Source organism: Bradysia coprophila, unplaced genomic scaffold, assembly GCF_014529535.1.
Source record: "Bradysia coprophila strain Holo2 unplaced genomic scaffold, BU_Bcop_v1 contig_151, whole genome shotgun sequence".
NCBI classification, from domain to species: Eukaryota; Metazoa; Arthropoda; class Insecta; order Diptera; family Sciaridae; genus Bradysia; species Bradysia coprophila.
In genome coordinates, this window is record NW_023503423.1 from 4635781 (window position 1) to 4649017 (window position 13237).

Genomic DNA, 13237 nt, shown 5'->3' on the forward strand with positions numbered 1-13237 from the left:
GTGGTGCCTTAAATAGCAATGTTCAAATACAAAGTTTTTCTGAATAAAGGCAACGACTTTTTCATAAATCAGTGACGAAAAGAGCAACTCTGTTTTGACTTCATTGAAAAGAACCTTTAGCCTGTTACAGACAGCTGTCATCTGTTATCGACATAGACAGCAAGAATAAACGACAATCTCTGACTGATGAGGTCTTTTATAGCAAAAATCATGTTCAAAACAAATGAAGTAAAAGATTTCTGAAAGTAATAGTTTGAATATTAAAACTGTTAATATGCTTGCCGTCTGTGACAGGTTAATGCTGCACTGCTGTGGTAACTAAATGACAGCAGAAAATGTTAAAAAAAAAGATTTTCCAGCTTAACTGACCACGCGAATTCGCCCAACAGTTCCACAAAATGACCTTCTCTTTCAATTTTACGATGTTGACGTTGTTCAAAAAGTGTGAAGCTCTGGTAAGTCCTGGGCTAATCTAATCATACATGTTAAAATTTACAATTTTCATCAAATTTTCTGTCCCATTGAAATAACCCAGCAATTACAACCGTAGAACACAATCATTAATTTTGTAAATTACATTTCTCTCTTCTATAATTTGGACTGCTAATGCATCTGATTATAAGTCTACGAACGGTTCATTCATTGACATTGAGATGTGTACATGAAAACTTGTAGATTCGAAGTTTACTCACACACAAATCCCCAAGCGTTACTGAACTGGAGAAAAAAAATTGTATGTAAACAGAAGAATGCACATCGTATCAACTATACTCAACGAAAAAAAAAAAGAATTCGAAACGAAACTTTTCGCCTTGCGTGTATGTCTGTATGTTACAATGTTACATATTAAATACAATGTGAATAAAAATGAATAATCCACCACGACTGTGAACATAAACAATTCGTATTTTGAATTCAGTTTATCTTCAAACTTGATAGGAGAAACGTCGGTTATTGAATTGAAAAACGTTCTTTGATTTCGCGTTCTGTTATCGTTGGATAATTTGTCTGATTGTCACTTTGTTTACGAAGAAAGGTAAAGGTTGATTGCACCATTTCTATTTTTCATTTTTTTTTTTGTTTGACGCTAACCATTTTAATTGTCGCCGAAAAACTAATTATTTCAAGGCTATTTCGAAATGTTTTCATTTTTATAGAATGTATCGTCGTACCGACCAGTTTTACTTAACTCGTCTAGTGTTCACGTTTAACAGTGAATCGAGTGTCGATGTCGATTCCTTATTCGGGGAAAATTGGATCGATTGTGACAATTACGTGTAATTGTTATTTTCATAGACCGGTTAAGCCTTTCAACAGCAAAAAACCAACTGCGTTCTCAAAAACCACACCTGGAACTTATTGGCAAAATCTCTCAATTTAAATGCAATTGATAGGAAGCTATCGCCAGTTATATTCATAGTGGCGCTGGTTTAATACCTGATAGTCAATATAACCGTTGCAACATTTAAACAACATCGAAAATTCATTTCCCCGGTAGATTTGATTGACCTTGACTGGGTTAATCGACCATTTATAAGGAAATAATCAAGTCGATATTCTGTCTACCTCCACTTCTGCCATAGATGATTGAACAACAAAACACCTCTCTATGAGGTGGATTCGTTGCTTGTTTACTACAATCGTATATCGATGAACCGGTCGGTTAAAAGGTAAACATTAAACAGCAATATTTATTAGTTTTACGTCTTACGTCTGCATTTATACACTCTGGTTCGTTGGATTTTTTTTCTTATAAATTTGATTACAATATTGGCTCTGTGTCAGTATGTATACGACGACAACTCTGATGGTGTGTATATGGTAGCTTTGTGGTTTTTTATTTCGCTGTTGAATGGAAGAAAATACAATTGTATTGATGGAAAGTACATTGTTAGTATGAATGACAAAGTATACCACAGTGTTCGTTATCAAGGGTCAAGGACTATATTTAGAAGCCATAAAGCCATTTAGGTTATTTAACCGTATACTCCGAAAATGGAATAGCCGTTATCTACATAATGGTATGGTGATAAAAATGTTACAATTGCCGGTTTAAGCATTCAAACAATGTGCCGATATGCAATGAACGTAAGCCAGAAATTGAAAAAGGCAACACAAAATGAATGGTACGATCTGCAACAAGAAGTAGTGAAAGGATGAGATTGTTCGTATCACGAAAAATTGTCACTTTGGATCTATTAAGAGTGATATCGCCAAATCTTCAGGTGATTGGGGAACAAGCGGTCTCCAATTTAAAGGGGTTATAGCTCGTTGGATTCGTCTTTCAATTCTGAGAAACACGTATCTTTCAATTTTTCTAAAAAAAAAAATTGGTTTTCTGTGAAAAGCGTTCAAAAGTGAAGACATGTCAGAGCTACAACACCCCATACTCAGTTTCGTGGAACATCGAAGCTGCAGAGAAGGCGGTCTCTCCGAACATTCACTATATTTTTAGTCATAACTCTCGTGGATGTACTCGCACCAAGCAGTGCGTATACTCTTTCCAAGGTTCGTAAAACATTACAACAATTTAAAATAATTTTTTCTTGAGTCATTGTCGAAAAACTGTTTTTGGTACCCTCTGACTGAAGACATGTCGCTTTTCACAGAAAACAATTTTTTTTAGAAAAAGTGAAAGATACGTGTTTCCAAGAATTGCTATCACTCATTAAAATCGGAGACCGCTTGTTTCCAAAGTTAAAAAAATCACCTGAAGATTTGGCGATATCACTCTCAATGCGAAAAATAATCGACGATACCAATCAGAAAAAGTCCTAAAGCCCATTCAGTGGATCGATGGCTTGTGGCTAAATGTAACCTTGAACCTAAAGCCTATTGATTTTGGCTTCTTTGGGTGCACCTTGGATACACGTAGGCGATTTTATGACATTTATGGTTTTGAATATAAAAATTTTGAGCGAAAAATAAGCCTTTATTCAACGCACTAAATGGGTGGTACACTAAATAGAGTACTGAAACGGGACAGTCTACCGAACAGATTTTGGCACTGTAGAAAAATCTGTAAATATTTTTCCTACAAAATAGTACCCTATTTGACAGCTATCACTCGAAGCACATTTCCTTGATGTGCGTTGCTTTATTGCATGTCCTTTGTGAAAGTTGACTATTACATAGCAATTTGCACTCTTCGAAAATGATCCATTACTTGACGAATATTTTCGCTTCATTTTTCCTATGTGATTGTCAACTTTCGCATGCGCAACCAATTGGGTGCTCCTTCTAAGTAATTCATTAATTCGGAAACAGCTTTGTGATACTCGCAACCTCACGTATTTATCACGTACTGTTGTAATGGACTACTTTCGCAGCTAACGATGTTACATACTATTACCACAGATTAGATTCATTACTGATACAATTGTAATTACAATTGAAGTACTAGAATAATCATTTACTCGTAACAACGTTCGTACACCACATGGTGATATAAATCTAGTATTTCGAGGCCAGTTATTAAGTAGATAACATTTGTACGTCCTCATTCATCAAATTAGACAAAAATTTATGTAATTTTATCGGCTGTCCAGAACTAACAAAAAGTTCTGGAAATCTTCAACGAACGATATGAATCCAGCGAATCCAGGTACAAATATTTTGATTACCAAATCAACGTCAAATCCACAATACTTTCTAGCAGCTTTCTAATTAAAAAATCGAAAACTAAACTTTCCAATCAATCCGAATGTATTTCAATCGAAAACTAAAACCAACTGACTCAGAGACAGTCCTCTACTCTGATACACTCAATCATGGGCGGATGCCTGCAAGTACATTCTAGGCATTTTTCATCTGTTGCAATGCTTTGTCCTCGCTGCATGATCAATGAACCAAATTTACAGAGGGAATTCTCTTTGACGGAGCTAATTTCCGGCAATCCTTCGATCGGTAAAATTACGTCGTTTGCCGAAGCTGGAATTAGTTAAATGGTTCGAACATTGAAAATTCCAGTCGAAAATGAACACTCACGGCATCGAAAACCAATCGGACAACATTTCGTATCTCTGAAATATATTGGAACGCAACCGCTTTTGAGCTCATCGAAATAGCGTAACTGGAGGCCACACTCCACTTTTTTACAATTTTTATTCTCCTCAATCGACGTTGAATTATCGAAATTCTCGTCGCATATGCAATGGTGACAGGCTGCGTAGGGGCTTTGGGGCACAAATTTCTCACCGTAATTGTACGTTTCTCCACGGAAACGACATTGTGGCAGGTCTCCTATTCCCGTACCTGAAATTTATAGATTGTAGCGAGCCTGTTCGACGGTCGAAATCAATTTTCCAGTCTTACCACAAATTTTGTTCACCGAACAGCAGCTGTCTAAGGAATATTTGTGGACACAATCCACATCGGGGTCGTGGAACATTTCAGGACACTCTTTGATGGGGCAGAGGAATCTTAGATCACCATTGCCACTGCGACAAGTAATACCAAAGATTTGTTAAAATTCTTGTTGTTGCTCATATCAATTCTGGTATAACAAACCTGTCGGCACATATACAATCCTCTCTGCACGGTGGACTATCAGCCCTCGAAACAATTTCACCTTTTTGATAGGTTTTGCCGTTGAGGTGACAAACGTTGGTATCGTATGTAGACAAATCGGGACACTCAAATCTGCGATGTTTTTGATGCTCAAGAAGTTATTGGGTTTTTGATTCAAAGAAGAAGAAAGTTGAGCTAATATACCTTTCGGGACAGCAAGGTCCATCAATATATTTCCCAACGCATCCCAATTCTTCGTAATGCTTAGGCATTGGTCCACAAGGCGAACAATTACCTCGAACAACGGTAATAGTAGCACACGATATTAGTAGAACGTTGAGCCACATTTTTAATTTGATTTTCTTAGTAAGATGCCCTGAATGAACTGTCTCACGATTCGAACAAACAAAACGAATGGCTGTAATGAGCGCGATGCGCTTAAGTAGACTAATTTCGAGAGAAATATCAATTAACAAAAAAACAAGTTCTTACGTAACACCGAGCTGGTTCTAGCTGTAAGCAGATAACAGTTTGAATTTTTTGTTTGTTTTTAGAAATGGAATTACAATTTAAAAGTGTGATTGCTGTAAGTTTGTGCGCTGATGGCCAGGGTCTTTTTACGCACATATAAATACAAATATTGGCTCTTATTAGTGACTCATGCCTATGAGGATTTCCAGTTTAGACAGAATGGAGAAGGGGATTGAACTGGTTCTAGGACAAAAACATAAATTCGGGAAATCGATTAAATGTAGAATCTCCTAGAAACAGTGGCTAATCGTTAAATCTGCTACTTCATTTGCTCAAAGTATCAAGAAGCGCTTAACACGCAAATGATTCACAAAATTTGATTACACAGAAATGCAAATCTAGATTTTTTTATTTGGGTATTTCATTCTTGTTGCAAGCGCGTCCTAACAAAAATTCATAAAATAAAAATCGAGATTTTCATTTCTTAAACGAAATTCTTGTGGAATCAATTACAAACAACTTCCAAATTAGAAAACATTCCGAATTTCACTTTTCTCTTATGAAACAACCTTGTGATACTCACAAACTCAGTCGTGTGTCTTTTATTAAATTTGCTTCCTGCAACTTCGACAATTGTAATGGTATACCTCGCCATCGGCTCGGATGCACAAGCTCCACACTTGCCGAAAAAGACAGTTACCAAAGTTTGTTGCTCAAAAACATTCTGAGGGATTCTTTTGAAAAACAGCCTACCGAAATCGGACGCATCTTCCATTGGAATTTTTTATATGTACCTGGATAGGACTTCGACCCTAGAAGCCAAAACCACTTTCAAAAAAATTCTGGGTATCAAAATACTATATTCGACGTGTAAAAACCTCTATTACCCTGCTAGGTGCTTTGGATAGGCTGTTTTTCAAAAGAATCCCTCTCTTGCGAGAGGATTTGATTTTAAAACAAAATTGTTACGAAATGCAATGAATTACTTTCGCAGCATCCAATGGTATCTACTAATTTTGGTTGTTGCTGTCCACACTGTTTCAAGGTCATGAAATAACTCAGCGGACTTCAAGCACAAGCGGTACTATAAATAGGTTAATAAAACTTCACAAAACTGTAAAAAAACACTTTTCCATCAAGGCAGCTCTCTGAGAGCTGCCTTACAAAATAGTACTCTATTTGGCAGCTGTCGACTATGATCACTTTTGCTTGAAGTGAGTTGATCAACAGTAAAACTTACTTTCTTTGACATTGACAATGTTCTACTACTGTGCCAGCGGCTTTGCCTAAAGATATTTACTAAATCAGCAAATTATTTACCAATTACAACTACGAAGTGGCTAGTAACCTTATCCGAATTTACATGAAAAATCGCTTGCTGAATTAGGTTAGATCACGAAGGATGTTTTAATGATTTCTTGGAGTAGGTTCACCAAGTTACCATAACCGGTTAAGCAATAAAGTTGCGTCCAGCAGAATCGAGGAATAAATTTTTGTTTCCCCCAAAAACCGATTTCGTGTTCAATTATAGTCAACAAGACAGTACACCGTGAACGTGTTATGCACGACCGTACTGATAAGATGTGATTGTGTTATCAGCACTATACGAAGATTGTTCTTGTTTGATGTGAAGATTTTTGCATTTATTTTTAGATTTATCAGCAAAAAACAGCTGCGAAATCTTGTCTAATTTTTCTTTGCATAATTCAATCGAAGAAAGTTACAAAAGACAACGCGTTGTGCAATTTCAGATTCTTTCAGCGACGACAATGATTCGACAACTCTCGAAAGCTGCAGTACCGCAACTGAAGAGTACATTTTTCCGGTCCATATCATCATATCCCAACATAAATAGTTTCCGAACGTATACGCCCGAAGATGGCTTTGTGTTGAGCTCAATTTATGAGCCAATCACATTACCAGACTTAACAGTCGACCAGTATGTGTGGAAGAATGTGAGCAAATGGCAGAATAAAGTCGCGATAGTGAGTGCCGATTACTATAAACCTCTTAGGTATACATATTTCAATCGTTTTTTTTTAAATATCATCAGACTTGCGGAGTGACCGGCAGGAAATATACTTACTCGAAGCTACGAGACCATTGTGCAGCTCTAGCTGTTCGTTTGCAGACAAAGTTCAATCTGAAACAGGGCGATGTTGTCGGCATCTGCCTACCAAATGTTCCAGAGTATGCAATTTGTTTACTTGGTGCATCCGAAGCTGGTATCACCACCACAACAATAAATCCAATTTACACTGCCGGTGATGATTTGTGAAATTTTTATTTTTCCTTCAAAATCGATTGTAAATTTTCAAACTTTTTATCGACAGCCGAAATATCACGACAACTGGTGTCTAGTAGACCAAAAATAATCTTCACATTATCCGAGACTTATAGTACAGTTGAGGCAGCTAAGGAAATGGCCAAGCTACGTTGCAGTATTGTAACAGTGAAAACGAAACTAGGTGAAAGCATACCGAATGGAGCGATAGATTTCACCGAACTTATGAGTACCAAAGGTAATGTAGCTGTCGTGTTTTTGCCTTTGAGGATTGATCAATTATCAACGACATTCCCTTTTAACAGACGTCGACTTTAACTCACTCGATAAACAGATAGTCGACATTGACGATACTTTTGTATTGCCATTTTCTAGTGGCACAACCGGCCTCCCGAAAGTAAGATAATCCTCTTAACTTTCATACAAACCTTTCTGTTAACCTCTGAAACCATAAGGGCGTCATGCTCAGTCACTTAAATATAACTAGCAACTGTGAGCAGCTGGACGCAAAACTGCCCGATAAAAGATTAATGCTGCCGACGACCAATGACTTCCAAGATGTGTTACCCAGCGTTCTACCATTCTTTCACATTTATGGTCTGGTGGTGTCTCTCATATCCAAACTGGCACTCGGATGTAAAATTGTGGCTCTTCCGAAATTCGAGCCAGAAGGTTAGTGTTTATCATACCAATGAAGCCACTGTGAATTTTCAAACGAGACATTATGCGTCTGCAGGGTTTCTAACGACTCTGGCCGAACACAAAGCAACTTATTTGAACTTGGTTCCACCAATCGTTCTATTCCTGGCAAATAGCGACAAGACTGCGAAACGTCACTTGGAACATGTTCGTACAATAATGAGTGGAGCTGCTCCTCTCGGTGCATCAGACGTTGAACGATTCCACAAAAAGTGAGTTTTGATTGCACAACAACCGTCCCAACCGATTTCATTAACATTGCTACCATTAGAGCCCCTCACACAGAGTTTATGCAAGGCTACGGGATGACGGAATCTTCCCCGCTGACTCTTATAGCACCAAAAGGTATTACAAACCGTGCAACAGTTGGATTTGTTGCGTCATCAACAGAGGCGAAGATCATCAAAGTAGACGACCCGAATTTCGTTGGTTGCGATATCGACGAAACTGGTGAACTGATGATTAGAGGATGTCAGGTGATGAAAGGCTATTTGAACAATCCGGAAGCTACCAGCGAGACAATTGTTAAAGGAAATTGGCTTCGAACGGGTGATTTGGCTGCGTACGATTCGAATGGCCTGTTTTACATTAAAGACCGTTTAAAAGAACTGATCAAAGTAAAGGGTTTCCAAGTAGCTCCAGCCGAATTGGAGGAGGTGCTACGCGAGCATCCAAATATTGACGAAGCTGCCGTTATTGGCATTCCACACGATATGTATGGCGAGGTACCTAAAGCATTTATTGTGCCAAAGAAACAGACAAATGTTACCGAAAAAGAATTGCACGCCTTTGTAAACGAACGATTATCCGAGTACAAGCAACTGAAGGGTGGTATCCAGTTTGTGGATAGTGTACCGAAAAATGCATCGGGAAAGCTTCTGCGACGCCAATTGAAAGCGTTGTATTTGTAATTGTTGACTTTTTAATTGGCGTGAACTGGTCAGCATCAATTTGTTATTGCTGCTCATTGTGAGAATATGCAGGACATTCGTATGTCGTGCGAGAATATTTTTTTAATAAAGAAAATTTTCTTCAAAATCTTTTCGACTTTTAATTGATGAAAATGGGAAAGTTTGTGGAATTCACGTTTCCATGAATTGAGAGGATAGTTTTAACATTTCAATTTGGAGAGTATCGACCAAAACAGATAGACAGATTAACATTGACTCTTGGTTAGATGAAGTACGAAAAAATTATCGTGCCCCCACAGTTGGCGAATCTGTTGAAGCCAAGAACTCTCTTCCTCTTTAAGAGTGAGATCGCCAAAACATCGAACAAAATCAGATATTTTGGGACAAGAGGTCACAGATATTATTGACTTATAGCTAGCTCATTCGATTCGTTGAACTTTTGCGAGTAAAACGTAGTACTACGTTAGGCGAACTTTATTTTGTTGTCGACGCTCGAGGTCATGAAGTAAGTGTACTTAACCAACGTGGATATATCAATCAACTCTTTACTTTAGTTTACTTTACTTTAAATAACAATTTTACTGAAAATAAATATTGAATAGCCACAAAAAACTCCAAAAATGCTTCATACCCCACTTTTATATAGAAAATAGTCCAAATAGATGGAAATTTGGGTTCCAAGGGTATAAGAACCACGTGAATACGTCGAAAAATTCTTTATTTTAATCTCACTCTTATCAGCAAAAAATCAGCAATAAATAATAAATAGCCGCACAAAAAACCTCAAAAAAGCGAAAAACAAACGAAAGAAAGGGATAAAATTTCGTCGACGTGGGGTGGACTTCCGCTAAAGTCGCTCCAACCCTTTGCAGTGAAACTTATTTAAGGCTGTTTTTACATGTTATGGTACTACAGAGGCTAGGCTCTCTCACCATACTTACCATGTCTCGGACTTATGTCACTGCAGCCGGTCAGGGACTTGGGAAAATCACCTATTTTTTCACCTAAAATTATTGAAATCACCAACAGGTCAACATGGACCTGGTGGTGTGTATACTCAAAATGTGCGTCTTCAAGACCTTTTAACGAAGATAAAAAAGTTTTTTCCCAAAATTGTTTTACTCGACTAATCGCGAGAAAACGAGTTTGGGCCCCTTTTGGCAGACGCTTACTTCATGACCTCGAGCGTCGACAACAAAATATATGACACCAAACGTAGTACCACGTTTTACTCGCAACAGTTCAACGATCGAATGAGCTATAAGTCAATAATATCCGTGACCCCTTGTCCCAAAGTTGTTCGAAGATTTCGCGATATTACTCTTAAGACTACAATTGAAAGATCACTAGTGTGGAAGCACTGTATGATTCCAGATCACATTTGTACCATTTTTGAATTTCCTTCCCAGTTGAATCGATTGTCACGCCAATCGTTTGAAATAAAACCGCTAAACTATCGAGTTTTCCGAAAGCTTTTTGAGTAAAAATCGTAAAAATGTGTGTCACAGTAGAACACAAAATTCTCAATTTTCTCTCGGGTTACCATCAACACTCACACACACACACAGGAACGGTAAAAGTTCGCTCAACGCTCTCGCTCTCTTTTTCATTTTCTTTCTTAACCTTAAAATGTCATAACAATCTTTATCTTGACATTTTGATGACAAATCTGCAGAAAATAACCACCAAGAAGAAGTGTTGCCATTTCATGCAATTTGAATTGCAAATATTCAGTTTTTCATAAGTGATGTTTAAAGATATCAGAGTGATAAACTAGCGTACAATGTTACTGATAGTCAAACCATCAATACGAGTGCATCAACTAATGTCATGCATTCGTGGAATTTCACTGAATCCTTCTTCGAGGCATCTCTTGCAACCGAACCGTACTTACACAACCACCAAATTGAATCGCAATTCCATCAATAAAATAGCCAACCTGTTCCATGGGAAACATCGGCTGGTAACACTAATTACGAAACGCTTTACGACGACAAACATCAAAAATGCTGCTCAACAAGTTGCCAAAGAAAATGCTCGACCCAAAGGATCCGATTTCTATCGACTGCTCTTATTGGCTAGGAAAGAGAAATTGGTGTTTCTGGCTGCGATGGGATGTCTGCTGGTGTCATCTTCCATCACTATGGGTGTTCCATATTCGATCGGGAGAATTCTTGACATAATATTTACGGAGCAAGTGGCTAAGGAGAAACTGAAAGAGTTCTGTGCCATTTTGGTTGGAATATTTGTGGTGGGCGGTTTCGCTAACTTTGGACGCATTTACCTGATGAATGGTGCTGGTAAGTCATCTCTGTCATCATCAGTAAATCATTAATGTTTGTGATACTCAACCTTGGTTCTCATTAATACTTTCAGCCCTTCGCATAATAAAGGAAGTCCGTGCTAAGGTCTATCGAACAATGATAAACCAGGAAGCCGGCTGGTTCGACACTAAAGGTATTGGTATAGCAATAGGTTTGTAAATCTGATATCTTTCACACTTGTCCTTAAAGGCACCGGAGAATTGGTTAACCGATTGTCCAACGACACCTATATCATTGGCAATTCGTTCAGTCAAAATCTATCTGACGGTCTGCGGTCGATTGTAACAATTTGTGCTGGTACATCGATGATGGTTTATACGTCGCCCGAGCTGGCAATGGTGAGCATGGGAATAGTGCCTTGTGTTGCCGGTTTGGCCATTGTGTACGGACGATATGTGCGAAACATCACCCGACAGATTTTGGACAAATACGCGGAAATTATGAAAACGGGCGAGGAACGACTGAACAACATCAAAACGGTGAAAATGTTCTGCAAGGAGGAGTACGAGAATCAACTGTTCGATAGTCAATTGGTTGACGCACTAAAACTGGGGTATAAGGACGTTTTGGCACGGGCTACTTTTTACGGATTGGTTAGCGATTCAAATAAATGGACTCATTCAGTCAGCATTTGCCTTAATTTGGCTTTAATATCCAGACAGGGTTTACGGGAAACATCATCATCATATCAGTGCTGTTTTACGGCGGATCCTTAGTTACAGACAACAGTATTACCATTGGCGCTCTTACCTCATTCATTCTCTATTCGGGCTACACCGCATTGTCGTTGGGTGGTTTGGGAAACTTCTACACCGAAATGAATAAAGGAGTTGGTGCTGCTACCCGTATCTGGGAGATTATCGATCGTCGTTACGAAATACCAGTGGAAGGTGGAGTAACATTTGCCGAGCGACCCATCGGTGCGATGATTTCATTGAATTTTTTGGTTACTTTCATTAATCGAATGTTCGGTTTCGCAGGTAAAATTCAATTCAAGGACGTGACATTCAGTTTTCCAGCAAGACCAACCAACCCCGTTATAAATAACATGTCATTGACACTTCAACCGCGCACAGTTACGGCAGTAAGATCCTGTAAGCTTTCTAATGTCGTTTCCTATTCGAAAACTGTTTTCTTTCCCCAGATCGTGGGTCGAAGTGGTTCTGGCAAAACAACCATAGCCACGCTTCTCTTACGTTTATACGATCCACAATCCGGATCAGTAACGCTGGATGGAACGGACCTCAAAACACTCAATCCAACGTGGTTGCGTAGTCATATCGGTGCGGTTAACCAGGAACCGATTCTGTTCAGCGGCACAATTCGTGACAATATTCTCTACGGATTGAATGCGGATGAGGAAATCAACGAAGAGCATTTTCAGCGTGTCATCAGAGAAGCGCACGTTGATGAATTCGCAAAACAATTACCTAATGGCTTGGAAACCATGGTCGGCCAGCGTGGCATGATGTTGAGTGGTGGCCAGAAACAGAGGGTTGCAATAGCAAGAGCACTGATCAGAGTAAATATCTCATGTTTCTCGTTTAGTTCGAGGTTCTCATGAAACATTTGTTTTCCAAATCCATCAAACAGAATCCATCAATTCTCATCCTCGACGAAGCTACCTCAGCCCTAGATGCAGTATCCGAATCGTTGGTTCAAAATTCGATTGAAAACCTGTCTCAGGGACGAACAGTTCTGACGATCGCTCACCGACTGAGTACAATACGGAATGCGCAAAATATTTGTGTGTTGGATGGCGGACGTGTCGCTGAATTCGGGCCATATGAGGAGTTGATAGCAATTGAGAATGGGGTTTTTAAGAACTTAGTACAAAATCAAACTTTCGATACACCGACCAGTGTAGCTGAATCTGTTCCAAGCGAATCCGATTCCAAGACATAGCCATAAATTTCGTTGTCTAATATTGTTCGTTTCGGATGAAGTGTGAGAGAGAGCTCTATATAGGTGAAGTGTGATAAATTATTTTTTTTCTTGTTTTAGCGGAATAGTAATACAAATATGGTGACCAAAAAACA

The 13237-nt window shown here is 38.6% G+C and overlaps 3 protein-coding genes across 4 annotated transcripts; 2 read left to right on the forward strand and 1 right to left on the reverse strand.

Moving 5' to 3' along the window:
- Positions 1–921: 921 nt before the first annotated feature.
- On the forward strand, positions 922–9003 carry LOC119074590 (4-coumarate--CoA ligase 1-like). 2 transcript variants are annotated; one of them, XM_037180829.1, is made up of 8 exons: positions 922–1036; positions 6732–6965; positions 7034–7244; positions 7314–7502; positions 7570–7661; positions 7720–7936; positions 8001–8175; positions 8235–9003. In XM_037180829.1, the coding sequence occupies exons 2-8, from the start codon at positions 6750–6752 to the stop codon at positions 8872–8874; spliced, it is 1740 nt and encodes a 579-aa protein (XP_037036724.1). In that variant the 5' UTR covers positions 922–1036; positions 6732–6749; the 3' UTR covers positions 8875–9003. The 2 variants fall into 2 exon arrangements, with proteins under 2 accessions (XP_037036724.1, XP_037036725.1); XM_037180830.1 differs by having other exon boundaries at positions 6742–6965.
- LOC119074656 lies at positions 3688–4976 on the reverse strand. Its single transcript, XM_037180935.1, has 5 exons — positions 4714–4976; positions 4510–4641; positions 4315–4439; positions 3988–4254; positions 3688–3930 (listed from the first exon to the last, which is right to left on the reverse strand). The coding sequence occupies exons 1-5, from the start codon at positions 4854–4856 to the stop codon at positions 3737–3739; spliced, it is 861 nt and encodes a 286-aa protein (XP_037036830.1). The 5' UTR covers positions 4857–4976; the 3' UTR covers positions 3688–3736.
- A 1489-nt stretch (positions 9004–10492) lies between the features above and the next one.
- Positions 10493–13237, forward strand: LOC119074576 (ATP-binding cassette sub-family B member 10, mitochondrial). Its single transcript, XM_037180806.1, has 7 exons — positions 10493–11174; positions 11251–11331; positions 11388–11791; positions 11857–12118; positions 12179–12282; positions 12343–12720; positions 12792–13237. The coding sequence occupies exons 1-7, from the start codon at positions 10658–10660 to the stop codon at positions 13101–13103; spliced, it is 2058 nt and encodes a 685-aa protein (XP_037036701.1). The 5' UTR covers positions 10493–10657; the 3' UTR covers positions 13104–13237.